General features: G+C 41.8%; 1 protein-coding gene across 7 annotated transcripts in view; it reads right to left on the minus strand.

Annotated features, from left to right (window-relative positions):
* Positions 1 to 19,162, minus strand: part of ppfia4 (PTPRF interacting protein alpha 4) — a 791,036-nt gene that overhangs the window by 6,214 nt on the left and 765,660 nt on the right. For 4 of the 7 annotated variants that reach the window (XM_072480451.1, XM_072480448.1, XM_072480447.1 and 1 more), the window contains 6 exons: positions 16,098 to 16,124; positions 11,729 to 11,904; positions 9,029 to 9,126; positions 5,954 to 6,129; positions 5,778 to 5,846; positions 2,910 to 3,084 (listed from right to left, as the gene is read on the minus strand). In XM_072480451.1, coding sequence (XP_072336552.1) covers positions 2,910 to 3,084; positions 5,778 to 5,846; positions 5,954 to 6,129; positions 9,029 to 9,126; positions 11,729 to 11,904; positions 16,098 to 16,124 — 721 coding nt within the window. The remainder of the gene's footprint in view (positions 1 to 2,909; positions 3,085 to 5,777; positions 5,847 to 5,953; positions 6,130 to 9,028; positions 9,127 to 11,728; positions 11,905 to 16,097; positions 16,125 to 19,162) is intronic. The other 3 variants (XM_072480454.1, XM_072480452.1, XM_072480449.1) reach the window with 1 other exon arrangement.

The following is a 19,162-nucleotide window of genomic DNA, read 5'->3' on the forward strand; positions in this document are numbered from 1 at the left end:
CGAGTTCAGCCCTTTCCTACCTTCAGCTCCTTTGTTCTGCCTTTCCCCAACTCTCCTGAATGTCACTGATTTCGATATCCAGTATCATGTGATAGTTGGAAGGGAAAAATAAACACTTGGCAGGCTGTCTTTAACTATCTGCAACCAGCCCCTTCTTATAAACATTTAAACAGACAATATTGTAAATACTTGGGGACTATATTAAAAATAAAAATCCCCATGAGACAGCACATATGCTTGAACCAATAATTTCCTGAGGTTAGATAATGGAATGCACAAGCTTAGCTCATCCGTCAATGTTCCCTTCTTCCAGAGGAAGGAACATCATAAGGAGCTTAAAATCAAATTATTGCGGATGCTGGAATCTGAAACAAAATAGAAAATACTGGACAATCTCAGCAGGTCTGACAGCACCTGTGGAGAGAGAAGGGAGCTAACACTTCAGGTCTGGATGACTCTTTGTCAAAGCTAGAGAGTCGAGCTTTGAAAGAGTCCTCATAAGGAGCTTCATTTCCTTAGCAACTCCTTCCGACGTGGTTGCCAAGGTCAGAATCTCCACCTGAGCGTAGTGTGTATGTGTAAGAGCCACAACTTCACTCAACTGGTTTTGCACCAACAACCTGCATTTCTATAGTGCCTTTAACCTAGGAAAGCAAATTCCAAGGCACTTCACAGCAGAATAATCAGATGAAAATTGAGTGAGCGAAGGAGATTTTGGAACAAGTGAGTGAAAGCCTGGTGGGCTTCAAGGAGCAGCTTAAAGAAGGAGAGAAAGGCAGAGAGGTTTAGGGAGAGAATTCCTCAGCTCAGAGCCCAGACAGATGTAGGCATGCCTGCCAACAGAGGAGTGAAGGAAAGGAGAATGCACCATATTCCAGAATTTGGATAATGTTATTAAGGTTTTAATACCTTCGCGCAGACCCTGATTTAAAGGGATCACGCTCCAGACAGGTACTCACTTAGCTCTCTTTTGAACAAAACAAAAATCAATAAACACAAATGAAATGGGAAATGATGCGCCCCAGCCCCACAGAGCCCACTGGTCGTGGAAGGCTGGAAGGATCACTGTTAGAGATTTTGACAACAACAATCTGGAGGTTATCAATAATATATTCTTCAAAAATAATTCTAGCAAATTACCACATTAGGTTCACTGGTTTACTTATTGTCTTCCTTGTTTTAGGCTGACAATTTTCTCCCTTTCTGAAGGCATCAGTTCCCTGGTGCCAATTGTTTAGTGGCATTCCTGTTAAAGGCTTTTGTTCAACTGAACCTAGAACGTGAGTGTTTCCAGGTGATTTGTTCATAGGCATACTTGCACTCACTAACATTCACGTTTGTACAACTGTAAAGATTGCTGGGAGCTCGGCCGGTATTGTTATGCCTCACCTAAGGTGTAGGCCTAGTTGAGATAATCTAAATCAGCACAGACGGAGGATCTCTGTTCCATGACGACTGAGGATCTCTGGCTCCATGACTCAATGCCTTAATTAGCTTGCTAATAGCATGCTAATATATTAAGATACACAACTGAAGGGTATTGTATTATTAAGTACTTGGAGCAGATATAAATAGGCCTGGATCGCCATTAACAGGTCCAGACAGTAGATGGTCAAGAATGTTATGACATGCCAAGAATTCATCCAGTTACTTGCTAAAGGATGTGAGGGAATCCGTCTCTACCACCCTCCAGGCAGTACATTCCAAACCATCAGCACTCTCTGGGTAAAAACCTTTCTCCTCAAATCCCCCCAAATTTACTACCCCTTACCTTGAACTTGTGTCCCCGCGTGACTGATCCTTTAACTAGGGGGAACACTGCTCCCTATCCATGCCCCTCATAATCTTGTACACCTTGATCATAGAATCATAGAATTTACAGTGCAGGAGGCGGCCATTCGGCCCATCGAATCTGCATTGGCCCTTGGGAAGAGCACCAATGCCTCCACCCTAGCTCAGTAACCCCACCTAACCGTTGGATATTAAGGGGCAATTTAGCATGACCAATCCACCTAACCTGCACATCTTTGACTGTGGGAGGAAATCGGAGCACCCAGAGGAAACTCACGCAGACCCAGGGAGGAAGTGCAAACTCCACACAGGCATGTCACCCGAGGCCGGAATTGAACCCAGGTTCCCAGAGCTGTGAGGCAGCATTGCTAACCACTGTGCCACCATGCCGCCCGGTCAGGTCACCCCTCAGTCTTCTGTGCTCCAACGGAAACAACCAAAGCTTAAAACATCAAAAACTATTAAGCATGGTTTTCCTAGCAGCAAGATTCCTAATGAACCTGAAAGACTGCCTGAATCAAGTAATATGGGTGTGTTTTCATTATTCCCCGGGAAACTAAACTGGGAACAATGGACAGTAATAAGAAATGAAGGAGCGAGAAAGCTCCATCACTTTTTCGTTTTCAGAATTTAATAATTCATGTCCAAAAATCTTTTTTTGAACATTGGACATAAATCACCCAGGGCAGTTACACATGTTACATTGTCGGAATTGTTATTTCATGGCATGCAATTGGATTCACATATTAATGTCTTGTTAGGATAGTCAAATTTGTGCAGTATGGTTTTAAGATTATAACAAAGGTTTGATATTCCGGTCTCTGATGACGCCAATTAATGTTCTATATTATGTTGGTACTGTGAAAGTCTGGGTTCTAATTCCATTTCATGCACTTCAATGTTATGTCACTGCAACACAGTCAATTGTCAGTCACGCATATTTAGGATGAATACAGAAACACCCAAACGAGCTATGACCTTCACTTTCACTGTGCCACTGTAGCCAATTGATTCCTCATCACATACATTAGTCACATTGTGAATCAATTTGCACATTGGTAGTTCTGCTAATGTAATTGACAGTAGCTGAGAGTCAGTAAGAGATTGATTTAATTTACCTTCTGGTTGGATTTTCTTCGGCTGCACTGCTGGAGCTGGGCTGGACATTGCTGTCACCCTGAATCCTGCAGGTAGCGTTTCTGTAGACTCTGCCATCATGGTGATGCTATGGATCTCTCGCGGTCGAAAACGCTTTCTCCATGATGGTGCTCGCCTAAAGTTTTTGTCATCGCCCTGTAATACCAGAAGGAATAAAACTGCGGCGCTACTAGAATTACCTAGACAATCACAGACAAAGAATCACCATTGGTGGCTTATCTTCTCATTCCTGCACAGTCACCTCTGGTGAGACTTCAAGGCAATTTAGACAAGTTGAATGAGTGGGTAAATACATGGCAAACGCAGTATAATGTGGATAAGTGTGAAGTTATCCACTTTGGTAGGAAAAATAGAATGGCAGAATATTATTTAAATGGTAATAGAAAGGGAAATGTTGATTGCAAAAGGACCTGGGTGGCCTCGTACACCAATCACTGAAAGCAAGCATGCAAGTACAGCAAGCAGTTAGGAAAGCAAATGGTATGTTGGTCTTCATTGCAAAACATTTTGAGTACAGGAGCAAGGATGTCTTAGTGCAGCTGTACAAGGCCTTGGTGAGAGCACATTTGGAGTATTGTGTGTAGCGTTGGTCTGCTTACCTAAGAAAGGATATACTTGCCATAGAGGGAGTGCAGCAAAGGTTCACCAGACTGATTCCTGGGATGACAGGATTGTTGTATGAGGAGAGATTGTGTTGACTGGGCTTGTATTCACTGGAGTTTAGAAAATGAGAGGTGATTTTATTGAAAAAAATAAAATTCTGACTTCTGACAGGGCTAGACAGACTGGATGTAAGGATGATGTTCCCCCTGGCTTTTGGGAGGGGGGGGGGTGTACAGATCAAGGGGTCACAGTCCCAGGATGCGGGGTAGACCATTTAGGGCGGAGATGAGAAATGTCTTCACCAAGAGGAACCTGTGCAATTTGCTAATCAATGCTTCCGTTTTATAATTCCTATCCTTGTTTGCAAGCCCCTCCATGGCCTCGCCCCCTCCTATCTTCATAACATCCTCCAGCCTTTCAAGTCTGCAAGATATCTGCACTCCTCTAATTCTGGCCACTTGACGCTCCACCACTCATGTTTAAATCTTCAGTTGCTTAGACCTGTCATGGGAGTGTCCCTTTAAGAAAGTTTTTTTGTCTCATCACATGGCTTCAGTGATGTCATTGTGTGGGTGGAGCTGAGCTGCATCTGTGAGGTTGTTTTGGTTTCACTTCCACATTTGGCTGCTGTGGGCTTAGACAGATAACAGATGTTTTTTGACGTGCCTCTCTATCTTCATTTCCAGACTGCTTGGTAACTTGCAAGAAATAATTGCTTTCTGGAAGGAATTCAAATCTGCTGTTTGAAAAGGGGAATAGAGTATCAATAACAAGTCTTATACCAGTGAGAATGCTGTGTGAAAAGGGGTTTCTGGTTTTACTTGGATTTTGTTACTGAATTGGAACAGTTAAGGGGGAATTCATTAAGGGTTATACATAGATTACTGTAGCTGTGTGGGGTCTTTGTGTTTGTAGTTGATAATATTCTTGCTGTGTGTGTTTATACAAATGTTAACTATATTCTTAGAATAAAGCTTGTTTTTTTTATTAAAAGCACCTAAGAAGTCTGTTGAATAACACCTGAAAGGCAGGCTTTTGTGCTCATCCTACCCAAATTCAACAAAAAGTTATTGGTCAGGTGAACTCCATAATATACTTTAGAGCTATCTAAACTTTGCCCATAACAGACCTCAACGCTCTGGAATATAGTCCCTCATATATTTCTGCCTCTATCCCTCACTTCCATCCTTTAAGATAGATAATTAGAATCAACGTTAAATCAACAAATATATTGGTAAAAGTATAGGTTGATCTACTGATAGTGACAGTGTTAGTTTATTACTACATAGGCTTATTAATATAGAGAAATCTGAAAAAGTCTGACCGATATGAACATATAGGGTTGACAGTCAAAGGAACGGCTGAAGAGAGAGGTTTTCAGAATAGATTTAAAGATTGGAAGAGGAGCATGCCCAAGAGGAGAGAATAATATTGACTAATTTAAAGCACAGAGGACCAGGTTAAGAGAAAAGTGGGAGACATGTGCTGAAGAAGGTTGTTGAGCAAGGCAGGCCAAGGCCAAAGTCATGGAGAGACAGGAAAATGAAGAGGTATTCATTTGGTTTCATTCCTTAACCTTTCCCTATATCCATTTAAATTTATCTTTTTTTCTTCAAATTAATTCCGTATGATTAAAAGGATGGGCAACAGTCATGGTGAGATAGTATGTGGGAGACAGACTTTGGCAAACTGGATTGGTCTTGGTTGATATTTGGAAGCTGAAAAAGTTGGTAATGAAGAAAGGTTGTTGGTGAGTGATGCAGTGGAGGAAGTAATTGGCTTCATTTGCGATGGATTAGGACTGGGCTCAGTCTGAGTGAGTAGCTTTGAGGGGAATGTAACTGGAACGATTACAGAGAGGTTTTGGTTGGAGTCAAACAGAATGCTTATAGTCGGGATTGGGCTGTTAAGCCAGTGATGGAGATGTGCTGTTTGCATTCGCACAGCTCACAGTGGAATCAATGAAGGGTAGGTCCATGAAGAAAAGTCAATGGAAAGTTGGAATAGATGACTGCGTCAACCATTACAGAGAGGTTGAGAAGGACAAGAAGGGTTAATGCAACATAACATTCAAACCCAGCTCTTTCTGATATGATAACAGACTCCCCTCTCCCTTGAATCCAGCCCTTGACGTATGTGAGCCAATAATTCAGGTCACTCAAATGTGGATAGGATGGTATCTAGATTTTCCTCAAAGAGAGTGTGGGTGAATCCCTAATACTCACATCATCCAACTTCCGCTCAGTTCCTAAGGCCAACAGGTTGTTGAATTCCCGTTCCAAGACCTGTCTTGCCTATTAAAAAAAATTGTGGTCAGTATCCGTTTTAAACTCTAGTAGTTATTATAATTATTTGCAAATCAAATGGACACAGGAAACAAAGACATTGGTACTGAGCTTACTTGTGTATTTTGTGTGGGGATTTGTAACAATAACGCTAGACTGTTGTAATCAAAATTTTCATCCAGGGCTACCAAGGCTCCGTGTACCCCACTTTCAACAATGTTGTTGGCATACTCCCTTAGTCCAATCGACTGCACCCAGTGAATGACTTGATCGTTAGTCCACACCAACACGTCTAGGCAAGATTCAAACAAATATCATTGTTTCATAGTCAAGAAATGTTACTCACACCAACTGGGAATTTTTGTTACGACACCCTGGGCTAATGCTCAGTCAATTCCAGCCCCACTTGTCCCAGAGTCACAACGCAAGAGAATTAACCAATAATTTTTAGAAAAAATACAGAAAGTCTTTGGCCTGTGGCTGCCGAATAATTAGTTGTCAGGATTGTAAATGTAAACACACTTACTCTTTATTTATAGCAAGAACTATACTTAAATATGCAGTAAATACAACTGGTTAACGATTATCTAATTCCTAATCCCCACTTTTTTAACGTGCCCCCACCCTCTACACACACACACCAGATAAACAGAGGGGAGGAGAGGGGTAAAAATCATACATAAAAGGAAAAAACAAGAGTCTTTGTTTCAGATGGTGATTTTTTAGCACCTTCCTCCTCTTCAAACTTTGCTTTCAGTTTGGGGTTTTACTGTAGATTCATTCAGGTCTCGGTCACTTCAGAAATACAGCACTCACAGCCTTTTCTGGAGAAAACAGGAGAGAGAGTAGGTCCTTGTCCCTGTGCTTCCAGGAGTCAAACTGAACACCTTGGGAATCTGAAAATCATCCCACTGGGATAGGAGCCAATCAACACCTGTTACCAGGCAGAGTGCAGCCTGTTGGCCAATCAATCAAAGTGAGACCACCCCCCCCCCCCCCCACTCCTCTCTCTCTGGTGCCAAAATGTCTGGAATCTCATGTCCAAACCAGCAGAGTTTAGTAAAGTAGCAGAGTAGAGTGTTCTCTCCTGTAACGTCTAAATTCCTCACTCCGCTTTTCTGCTTGAATTAAAGACGCATGTTAATTAATCATCCATGGATCAAAGATGATGGCAGCAAACTAAAAGAAAGTGGAAATAAGGGAATAAACAGGAATGACTCTTTCAGAGGGAATTACTTCAATTCTGGAAAAGGCCATGCTTCCTACACAGCTATATGTTCAGCACGGCAGGACTGTCTGGGTAAAATGACAGTGATTGGAAGTTCTGAAGACTGCTTCTGAATTGTTCACAAACTCAACATATTCATTAGAAGCTATGCTTCAGAGATGGAACAGTAAAAATCAGATAAGACAGGATAGGAGACATGGTTCAGCATATTAATTTGTCAAATTACTGTGGAACTCCATAAAGGAGCTTCAGTTACTGAGGAGATTAAGCAAACTAATTACTGAACAGGAAATAAGAGCCCAGAGGCACCACAATCATCTTCAAATGTATTTCAAAAAATCTTCTATTCAGATTTCTTTATCAAATGAGGCATTTTCCTCCCCATACAGACTCATCATTTCAGATCTCCATGCACAGCCGGAGAAGTCGAATCTACTCGGTGGCTCAGCAATCTCAATCATTATCAAAGCTTGCTGGGGATGTTTCATCCTAACAGTTCTTACAGCAATAACCTACATTTAAGTAAGAAAAGACCATAACTGACTCGGGTCCCCATGCTGCAGAAAGCCTCACTAAATTGTAGGTTTCGAAACGAGATGGGAAATAGACCAAGTACATGAGGGTTATTTGATACCAAAGAAAATGCTTCTATAGAGGCTTTTGTTCCATAATGGTCTCATCAGCAGTTAATATGACCAATACTGCAAATGATCACTACGGTTCAACTGATCAATATTTTATCACAATTTGCATACTGCTAAACCACCGGTGCACTGCTGCATCAACCAGCATCAAATAGGTGATTAAATCCTGCTCACATTGGTAGTGCTACAAGCATGTTAGAGCTTTAGTAAGCTGAATTTAGCCTTTATTTTGTTCCGGGTTCTGAATAAAGCACTGCTCCAGTGTGCAAAATGGGCAGCTATACTCAAAACCCTCTAACAATTCATCAATCACCAGATCATAACTAATATTTTTACCTATTCATATCCTAGATTAACTGCATCATACTTTAAGTAATTAACTTTGAGGGGACCATGACCACTGAAGTGATGGAACTGTACTTAAGTATACAATTGATACAATTATGGAGTTGAAATCAGCCATGATTGAATGGTGGAGTGGACTCGATGGGCCGAATGGCCTTACTTCCACTCCTATGTCTTATGGTCTTATGATCTAATAGAGTGTAGCCTGGGTTTTGACTTCAGAAAGACAATTTCAAGAAGTATGTGATCATTATAAGCAGTGATCAATATAATACAATATAATTCTAGTATGTGTGTGTATGATAGCATATACATCACACTTAGTTACAGATACAAAAACAATCTTCAAAAAACATTAACTTAATGCTGGGCGTCTCAGATTGTAATTTGAAATGATAAAACATTACTATTCAAAAAATATTTTGGCCAAACAGCAACTACATTTGTGGCTCTGCATCCTTCACAACAATTGAACCATTTCACCTTGAAGGTACATCTCTCCAGCTTAGCAAACATATTAAAAGCCACATCATCGCCTGTCAGTCACTATCAGAGAAGGTATAAGGCGACACCTGATCCCCAAATGGTTTCACTTCAGTGAAATTCTTAGATTTGCGAAAGGATCTAATCCACCTGGATAAGATTCAGTTCATCACCCAATCAGAGTAGAGGTGTTTCATCAGCACCAAAAGTGACCCTGCACTGAGCAGCTCTTTCTCCAAAGGGAAAGAATTAGCAATGTCTGACCCACCTGGCTTCGCCTGTAAAAGCTGCTCATCGACCACAGGGCAATACAGTGATTATTCTCTACCTGGGATTGGTCCTGGTCAGATTGTCACAGGGGGCAGGAAGGAATACAGAAATAGACTGCTGTACACATTTATGCGAACAAGTAAAAATTAATATCCAGGTTTTCCAATTTCAATTTTGAATTTGAGCAGAGAATCAAACACCAGTATTTCTTTTGAACCAACCTTTAATTTCATGTTGGCTTTCTTCTCTCTTCCGCTCCAGTTCCTTCCTGTCATAGTTCAATCTCTTCAAACACATGATGCCATAATGTAAGCATGTGCTGGAAACAAGGCAGATATTATTCAGCATAACCTATATAAAAAAAGGCCCTTGGGTTTTTTTTGTGTGTTATCTTTGGCTCAGTGGTAGTACCTTTGAGCCAGCAAGCTGTAGGTTCAAGGCTTGCTTTAGAGACTTGGTCATGCAATCTAGGCTAACATTTCATTGCAGAATGTTGCACTGTTCAAAGTGCTTAAACTTGAGCCCTGTCTGCACTCGCACATGGGTGTAGAATATCCAATGACACTTTTCAAAGAGCAGGGGAGTTCTCTTGGTACCTTAGCCAATATTAATTTCTCAAACATCACTATAATTGATTATTTTGTAACTAATCACATTGTTGTTTGTGGGATCTTGTGGTGGGAAAGTTGGCTGTCTCATTTCATCACAACACTAACTACATTTCAGAAGGACTTAATTGGGATAGCAGGTACAGGTAAATGTACAGGTGACATTAAAATAGGTGGGATATTAAGTTGCAATGAGGAAATAAGAAATTTACAAATGGATATAGATAGGTTAGATGAGTGGGCCAGAATTTGGCAGATGGAGTTTAACGTGGATAAGTGTGAGGTTATCCATTTTGGTCGGAAAAATGGAAAGGCAACTTATCTAAATGGAGAGAAACTTCAGAGTGCTTCGGTACAGAGGGATCTGCATAGGGGCTTTTCACAGTAACTTCATTGAAGCCTACTTGTGATAATACGTGATTATTATTATTATCTGGGTATCTTCGTACATGAATCTCAGAAATCCAGTACGCAGGTACATCAAGTAATAAGGAAGGCAAATGGAATTTTGGCTTTCAAAGCTAAAAGAATAGAGTATAAAAGCAGGGAAGTATTGCTGCAATTGTACAAAGCACTGGTGAGACAGCACCTGGATCAGTGTGGTTTTGGTCCACTTATTTGAGGAGGGATGTAGTTGCATAGAGGATGTTCACTAGATTAATTCTAGAGATGGGGGGTTTCGTCTTATGATGAGTGATTGAGCAGTTTAGGTCTATGCTCTCAAGTTTAGAAGAATCAGAGGAGATCTGATTGAGGTTTATAAGATAATAAAAGGTATTGACAAGTAGACGTAGATAGGATACTTCCTCTCGTGGGGCAATCTAGAATGCGACTTCATAGTTTTAGGATAAGGGTAGCAGATTTTAAACAGAAATGAGGAGAAATTACTTCTCTCAAAGGGTCGTGAATCTAGAATCTGGTGGATGCCAGTATATTGAGTAAATTTGAGGAGGAAATACAGATTTTGAATTAGTAATGTGTTGAAAGGTTATGGAGAATGGGCAGGGAAGTGGAGTTGAGGCTGAGAGGAGATTAGCCATGAGCTTATTGAATGGTGGTGCAGGCTCGAGGGTCTGAATTGCCTACTCCTGTTCCTAGCTCTTATGTTCATTGACTGTGAATTGTTTTGGGGCATTAAGAGGTCATGAAAGGTATGAGGTCATGAAAGGCGCTATAAAATTGCAAGTTCTTTCTTACTGGGACAAATTTGCTTCAGGTCTCAAAACACACAAACCAGTTGATTCAAAAGCAGGCGTTTTATGAAAATCAAACACACTCTTGATTATTTCATAGAGTAAATGTACAACATTAGATTGTCGGGATAGCCTCTTTAGCCATAATGCAGGCAGGCCTAAGGACAATGGACATGATTTTCCTCGCACCCCCCAGTGTGCTTCATGGAGACGGAGGTGGCCCGCTATTGGCCGGATCCTGACGCTGCACCCTCCACCCCACCGCCGGGAAACCCAGGGTGGGGATTGGCCGTCGACAGAACCAGAAGAGAACGGCTGTTAAATTCCTGCCAATGTATACACATTGTAATTGCATATTGATGCTAAAAGGGATTTATTACAACAAGTAAGCGGTGTATAAAAGTGCCTTAAAAATCCACACCGTTCCCTCGCTGCCTAATGCGGGGCTAGCAATAAACATGTCAAGATTCACACAAGCGTTTTCTACGTTAGCAGTGTATGTCACACAGTACTCAGTTATGGACAGTCACTTTTCTTCATAACCCAGTCTATTTTTAACTTTACTTAGTGGACCTCAATCCAGGGAATGTGCAGGAATAATGAATTTCCAAAAACATCACAATTGAAAGAGACTTTAGCACAGAGACAATCTTGTTTTAAAAATCGGAAGTTTTCTCGTCAAGTACTGATTTCATAATAGCGCCTTCATTTAAACTGTAGTATAACCTAGTAGACACCTAGAAAGAATAACTCTTCTCAGCTGCGGAACATTATAGATCCTGGATTATAACTCAGATCTGCAGGCTCCATGTCGTTCTGAGACATTACTGGTCTCAAACCAGCACTTTTGTTACTACAGTATTAGAATGGAAACCTGCAACATGCAGGAAATATCTGTACCTATAATGATATAAAGGGTTCAAGTGGAAAAGAGAGAAATGGCACACATGCAGATGGCAATTCAGAACAAAATTAACAAGCCTTTTCACAGGATCTTTCTGCTTTTGCACATGCTAATGCGCTGACTGGCTACATCTTAGCCAGAAGTTTACTCAGCTGAATGGCTCACTCTATTGCAGGCATTTGCAATCAGACTGCAAACAAAAACACAACAGCTCACCGGTGAAAGCTATCAACCATTTTCAGATGCATTCGCAGGTCTTTCTTGGTGAGGTGGTCAAGCATTCGCGCATCTACCAGGCACTCCATGAAGTAGCTGCGATACTGGGGCAGTCCAAGGCTGGGAAGCCACTCGTTACCAATCCACTCGTGGTTCATATCTCCATAAGCCAAAGTCTGGTGAGAAGAATGGATAAAGTCATTTATGATGGAAACATATTGCATTGTCTGCTGAGAAGAGAGGCTGACCTCCCTCAAATGGTTGCATACTGGAACTGATATTATTAAACTGTTGGAAGTAATGCATAAACAGGGCAGGAAGGATTATGAGCTCAAGTATTATTTTGCATGCAGATTTGGAAAGTGTTTACCAACCTTCGGGTATCTTATTTTCGTTAAGGTAACAACAGATCATAACTCAAAAATCTTTGAGGGGGGGTTCTAGGGAGGGGTGTTTATCAAGAGAAAGAAACACTGTTAGGTCCTGCTATTTAAACAGCTTGTCAGGTGTCAGTCACCTACCAATGCAGAGAAACATGCCAAGGATGATAATTAGCTTGAGAATGTATTTAGATCGATCACACATCCTCCCCACCATTAAGCATACCTGAGCAGTGGTATTAAAACAACGTGGAAAATTATTGGTTATTTATTACAAAAAGGCTCCAGACTACCTGTGAGCAACGATGCTGAAGATCAGCTCGACATTTTCTTTTTGGGAAATAAATGGATGTTGATTGATCAATTTAGTGAAGCCGTCAAATGAAGACTTCTGGTAAAATGAAAAACCTGACAGCACCCTCAGCAATAACCCATGTGGAACAACTGCTATTCGTTCTTATCCTTTTGAACAAATGTCAAAAAAATAAAATGACCATTGGGAGGACAGGACGCGGGGCTGACTGCGAGCGTCCAAATGCAGGCTGAGAGCCAGACAGTGACAGCTGATTTCAACCTTCTGAATTTCCCCCAAGGGATTAAAGCAGCATTTCATTTAAGTGAACGGGTCAGCTAATTGAGGCCCCAAAACTGTAGCTAAGATGTTTCTGCAGCAGTCAGGAGGCACTATGGCCTCAAGGCACACAGAGCTACTACACAGCAAGCAAGGGCCATTGATCATAGACTCCACAGCTTCACTCTTCCATTAAGAAGGGTGGAAGAAAATATATAAAACACCTTTGGAACAAGGCTCCTTTCACAACTCTCTGAAGTGCTGTCTCTGGAGATACCAGCTCGGCTACAATTACTCAAGTGCCAATTCTTCATTTTTAAGCTTTGGCACCGGGGATGGATGTTAACTTGGAGAGTATACTTGGGCTGTTTTGAAGTCAGGAAACCTGGAAGAATGGGTTTTTCCACACTTTCCACCGAATTTACTAACAGGGCCTGATCACCAGAATCAGTTTCCTGAATGCAGCTAATAGACTGGCTGCCTGACAGGTCTTCAGCACCAGGTAGTAGTCAGGGAGCTGGGGAATATGGAGGTTGCTGGAGCATTGGGGAGATTGGAGGCCAGGTTTGGGGTGGTAGGGGGGGGGGGGGGGGGGGGGGGGGGAGAAGAGATAGGAAAGGTTGGAGAGGGAGATCAGGGGCCTTGCATTGAGGAAATTACAAGTAACAGGGATGGAAGCGTGGGCCTGATCATAAGAGTTGATGAAGAGGTCAAACTTGATTCAGCATGTAAGTAGTAAGGAGCCAGAAATCCTCGCCTCTTTTTATAGCTGTTGGGTTTTCTCGGGCCTGCACTCAGTTGGTCAGGGTTGATTTTAAAATGGTGGTTAATTTTGAGGCATACAACCTCATTATAATATTAAAATGGCAACACCTCCTCCTCCTGTGCCACCTGCATGAGCGGGATGGTGGCACAGTGGTTGGCACTGCTGCCACACAACGCCAGGGACCCAGCTTCAATTCCGGCCTTGGGTGACTGTATGGAGTTTACACATTCTCCCTGTGTCTGTGTGGGTCTCCTCTGGATGCTTCGATTTCCTCCCACAATCCAAAGATGTATAGGTTAGGTGGGATTATGGGGCTGGGAGTGGGCCGGGGGATGGTGCTCTTTCAGAGTGTCGGTGCAGACTTGATGGGTCAAATTATCTCCTTCTGCACTGTAGGGATTCTATGGTTTTGTGAGCAGGCTGGTTGCCTGCACCTGCTGCCCCACCTTCATTAAAACCAAAAGTGGACAGATGGCATCAGGCTTCAGGTATTTTTAAATTTTAACACTTCACCTGATCCTAAGCTGCCTGTTTTTAGGGTAACATTTCACTCTGCCATCCCACTCCAAAACAATGTGTCAGCATGATGTTCAATCACACATGGTTGCGCAATGTCCAGTCTTTGCCAATGTCACAATTTAATTTCCCTGCAGACACTTAAGTCTAAACATTCAAGTGATTTGGAAAGCAGTCCCTGTTTAAAGGAGTACAATTTTATTGTGAAATCGATTGACTCTCAGACTTTTCTCCAAAAACATCTTGTGGATCAGTCACCACTTGTTGTAATACCTTTAAACCAAAGGGGGGGGTGGGGTTTAAAACAAAGATGTCTTGTGTTTTATTTAAGGGCAGGGACTGCAAAGTAATGTTGAAGAAGTCGCTTCAACGGTGAGAACGGTAACATCGAGGAAGGTGATTTCCCTGTCACACCATGTAAGTTTTGCACTGAAAAACGCAATTGTTACCTTAAAAGAGTTCCTCAGAAGAACTGGTAAGCTTCGATATTTTGGGCAGTGTGCCCTGCCTGCCATCTGAATGAATTACTGCAACAAGTGAAAGAGTTAGTCACATGTAGTGAAGGATGAGGATATGGGTGGGATCTTACTGCTTGGTCAGGTTAACTGGTCTGTAATAGATTGGTACTGAGGAACATTCTTGCTGCACTGCCGATCTTTCCATGATCCCTCCACCCTCCAATCAGTTTTCAACATATTCATTAAAACATTTACAAGAAGTTTGCCATACTTGCGGCACGGTAACACAGTGGTTAGCACTGTTGCTTCACAGCGCCAGGGTCCCGGGTTTGATTCTCGCTTGGGTCACTGTCTGTGCGAAGTCTGCACATTCTCCCCGTGCATGGGTTTCCTCCGGGTGCTCCGGTTTCCTCCCACAGTCCAAAGATGTGCAGGTTAGGTGGATTGGTCATGCTAAATTGCCCCGTAGTGTCCAAAAAAAGTTAGGTGGGGTTGCTGGGTTATGGGAAAGGTTGGAGGTGTGGGCGTAGGTAGGGTTTTCTTTCAGGGGCCGGTGTATGGCTTCCTTCTGTACTGTAAATTCTATGATTCCATATCTACACTCAACTCAATGGATTCCCTTCACACAAGATTAACAAATGCCCAGTTGTTCCTCACTCCAGAGCAATTACTTGGATTAAGACAAAAGTCAGCCTCCCAGACGTTAGTTCCACCTCACACAGCGACAATGCATTCTCAGGTCAGCAGATAAAAAAAAGTTTGGCACTAGTCATCTAAAAAGCTTCATTCCACCCTTCAGAGCCACAAAGGCAGAAACCATCTCACAATAAACAAGGCATTTATAACTATTATGTGATTGCAGACTTGTTGCTTTGAGGAAACATTTGCAGGTTACTATACTCAAGGAATATCAAAAGTTTCAAAAACAGTGAATGGGCAAGTCAACTACTGTCAAACATGCTCAAATTAATAGTTGCCACATCCAATGGTCCTTCCCGAGGCAATTAGGGATGGGCAACAAATGCTGGCCCAGCCAGTGATGCCCACATCCCATGAATTTATCAACAAAACTCATCCCATCACGCACTGGCATGCAAGATGCATCACAGAGGCCATTTTCCTAACTGGTTAGGAAGTCTTCTCATCAGCGACATCTGGCTACTCTCACTCAAGAAACACATTAACCTCCATACTCACAGCCAACCAGTCAGCAGCAAGATTGTTAAAACGTACTGACCTATGACAAACACGATAACCTAACCAATCTGCAATAAGATCCCACCCATAATTCCATCCTCCATTATATGTACAGAATTGCCTCTTTCACTTGGTGCAGCCATTCCTCCAGATGACTGGCAAAGTACACTGCCTAAAAACATCAAATCTTACCAGTTCTGCTGAGGAATGCTTTTAAGGTAACAATTGTTCTTTTTCCAGTGAAATTCACATGGCTTAATGGTAAAAGCATTTTAATCAAGGTCAGGTATTGCTGTTGAAGAGGTGGATATTGTAAAATCTTGCAGTTGGGGAAGAGTCAGAATAATGAAGAGGTTTGAAGAGCAAGTTCTGTATTGGGGAGGCTAGATGGGTACCATCAATGGTAGACATTTGGAAAGATTGACTTAACACATTATAATCACCGAAAATTCAAACATATTTGAATGTCTTGCATACTCACCTGAGCCCAACTGCCCTCCTCATTCTCCTAACAGGTTAGCAAGTTAGTAAAAGCATTAACAGAAAAGAGGAAAATGAAAAAAACTCTGATTAGTTCAATCCATGTAGCTAAATTGCTGGGCTAGAATATAATTTCACCTCATCAATATACTTTGCAAAATGAACACAAGGTAGAGTTGGGCAGGAAGCCACAGTAATTCAAACTCCGCAACGGGTTTGAACATCACGAGCAGCATTTTCATTATCTTAGCCACTTTGGCAGTCAAAAATATAATCGGACAAGGACACTGCATCTAATCAAGGCAGGTGTGCTTGACTATACTTTACTGAAAAAATTACAATCAAATCGATCACTGGAAAAATAAGAGCGACCACCCCCTCCCCACTATTGGACAATAGGGCAAGGCAATTAAGAGTGAACAATACAAAGCCTGTTGGTTAACTTCTGAACAATGGAAATAAGGAAGGGGACTCAATGGGGTTGACGAGGGTAGTGCAGGCTACGTTGTGTGAATGGGCTTTCAAAGATGTTTGATAAAGAACCACATAAAGACGTATTAGAAATACTGAACTTCATGGGATTAAAAGTGAGGTCACTGCGTGGATATAATTTTGCCTAGAGAGTAGAGAGTAGCGATGAGCAGCTGTTTTGCAGACAGGCAGGAATTATATGATGGGGGCACGGAATAAGAACCTTTTCATTTACCTTTCAAAAGATTCCCAAATCCAGGCTATGGTCCATGGTGCCTCTGAGGGGCTGTGAACCAAGAGTCATTGACAGGATTGCCTGATTCCAGAAAAATTGCAGGGTGCTAGGAAGCACAATGAAGCCCGCAGTTCAGGTGTGCAGGGCTGCCAGGAATCCCAAAATTAGGTCCTGCCCACCACTATTAAATGGCTCTGTGAAAACATGGGCCATAAATGTATAAAGTCAAGCAGGTTATTCTAAAACACGGACTAGGCCCGGCTGAAATATTGCGGCCAATTTGGTACCATAATTTAGAAATTATGTCAAGGCCCTTAGAAAGGGTGCATAGGAGGTTTACTAGAATGGTACCAAGGGCGAGCGACGTCATTCTGTGGAGAGATAAGAGAAGATGGAGTTGTTGTCAGAGCAGGGAAGGTTGAGGGGAAATTTGATGAAGGTGTTCAGAATTGTGAGGTATAGATTAGAAAGGAAGAAATGGTTACTAGTGGCTGTAGGGTCTGCAACCAGAGGACATAGATGTAAGGTATTGCTGAAAAAATACATGCTATCAAAGCTTTTTGACTTACACTTATCAGGAAAGTTTCTCAAGATTACCAAATTCCAAAGGGGACAACAATTAATACTCCATGAGAAAGCGTACTGATTGGTTGGCAAGAGGGATCTGATTGGTAGAGGTGTTGTCATGGAGAATACACCAGACAACAATTATCCTCCAAGTTTTAGTTTAAGTTCTAACCAGGCAAGTTGACTAATTTAAGATAATCACTCAGACTTGCAATGTGGCTCACTTACACTTTCTAGAAGCTACAGATGCAGAACCCTTTGCCTTTGCAAACAGAGAGAACATGTCCAGACATTGCACCTTTTTCAACTAAACAAAAGCTGAGTGTGGGTGGAGCAACTATTCTCTGGTCCAATCTCCATGGCAATGCCTCCACCAATCAGAGACCACTTGCCAACCAATCCACACCCTTTTCTCATGCATTATGAATTGTTGCTTGGCATTTGTTTGGCATCTTTGAATTTGTCTATATATGTGTTTCTGGAACAGACCTCTTCATTCACCTGAGGAAGGAGCAGCGCTCCGAAAGCTAGTGACATCGAAACAAACCTGTTGGACTTTAACCTGGTGTTGTAAGACTTCGTACTGTAAAAGAATAATGATTGACAAGGAAGACCTGAAGGTCTTAACTACTGGCCCAAAGCATCTAAAGAAAAAGATCTGTTGTATCCTTATTAAAAAAATAGTTTTAGTCTTTTAATTTTGAAAATAAATTTATATTTATTGATAACCTGAAAGAATTGTTATTAATTCCAATTGTAAAGTTTACTTATTCGACTTAAAATGCCTGATCCGTGAGTAGAGCTATAAAGTGACAGGTAAATGAAATCTTCTCGGAAGATATGGGTTATACCGGTGATTAACTTGAAAAATTAGTTTGATCCGAATAGCGTCCACCTAAGTCTGTCTAGGAGTCAGGGATGCAAGGGAATCCCTGTTCACCATATAGAATTTCTCAACCCCTTGTGGTTTAGGGGGAGATTTCTTGGTGATTTCTCAACCCTTTGTGGTTTAGGGGAAGATTTCTTGGTGATTTCTCGACCTTTTGTGGTTGAGGGGAGATTTCTTGGTGATTTATCGATTCTTTTTGGTTCAGGGGGAGAATTCTTGGTGATTTTAACTTCAGTCTACGACATCTTTGACAATCTCCACTTATCGCTGGCCGGCATCTAGACTAAAATATTGGAAATCTTTGGTCTATGAGTGGTTCGAACTTTACCTGCCGAGTTTAGTTCAGAAAGTCATGGGTGATTGACTTTGGGAAGGATATTCTGTGGCTTGGGAGGGACATAAAACTCAGTTGGGTGCGAGTGTTAGGAGATGGAAAATACTAACCCTGAGTGAAAGGACATCTTAGTGCCAAGTATTGAGTGTCCTGCATCCATTACTGGTAGAAGTACGGCAGATTGGGAGGGAGAATCGAGAGAAATAGGGACGCCTAGAAACATTTAGAGACCAATCAATCGACCCTTAACTAAAACAGGAAGATAGTGCCTTAGGTACCTTTGTGAAAACTGCCCACGACGGGTACTTATTCCTTAATTTCAGATCGCGCCTGAAAGGGACCGCCAGGAACAGAAGTTAGAAATCCGAAAAATGGCAATTAGGGTAGTCCTCTTGTCCTGGAATACGGGTAAGAGAGATGAAGCAATGGAACGAGAGTGGAAGAAATTTAAAGAGGCAAAAGACTCCTGGATAAGAGAAACTTATCAGAATAGAGGGGTCTCAATTTTTGTTAGAATACCTAAAGCCCTGCAACAAAGAGATCCAGTCGGGATTTTAAAAGCACTGTGTG

Source organism: Scyliorhinus torazame, chromosome 17, assembly GCF_047496885.1.
Source record: "Scyliorhinus torazame isolate Kashiwa2021f chromosome 17, sScyTor2.1, whole genome shotgun sequence".
Lineage (NCBI taxonomy): Eukaryota > Metazoa > Chordata > Chondrichthyes > Carcharhiniformes > Scyliorhinidae > Scyliorhinus > Scyliorhinus torazame.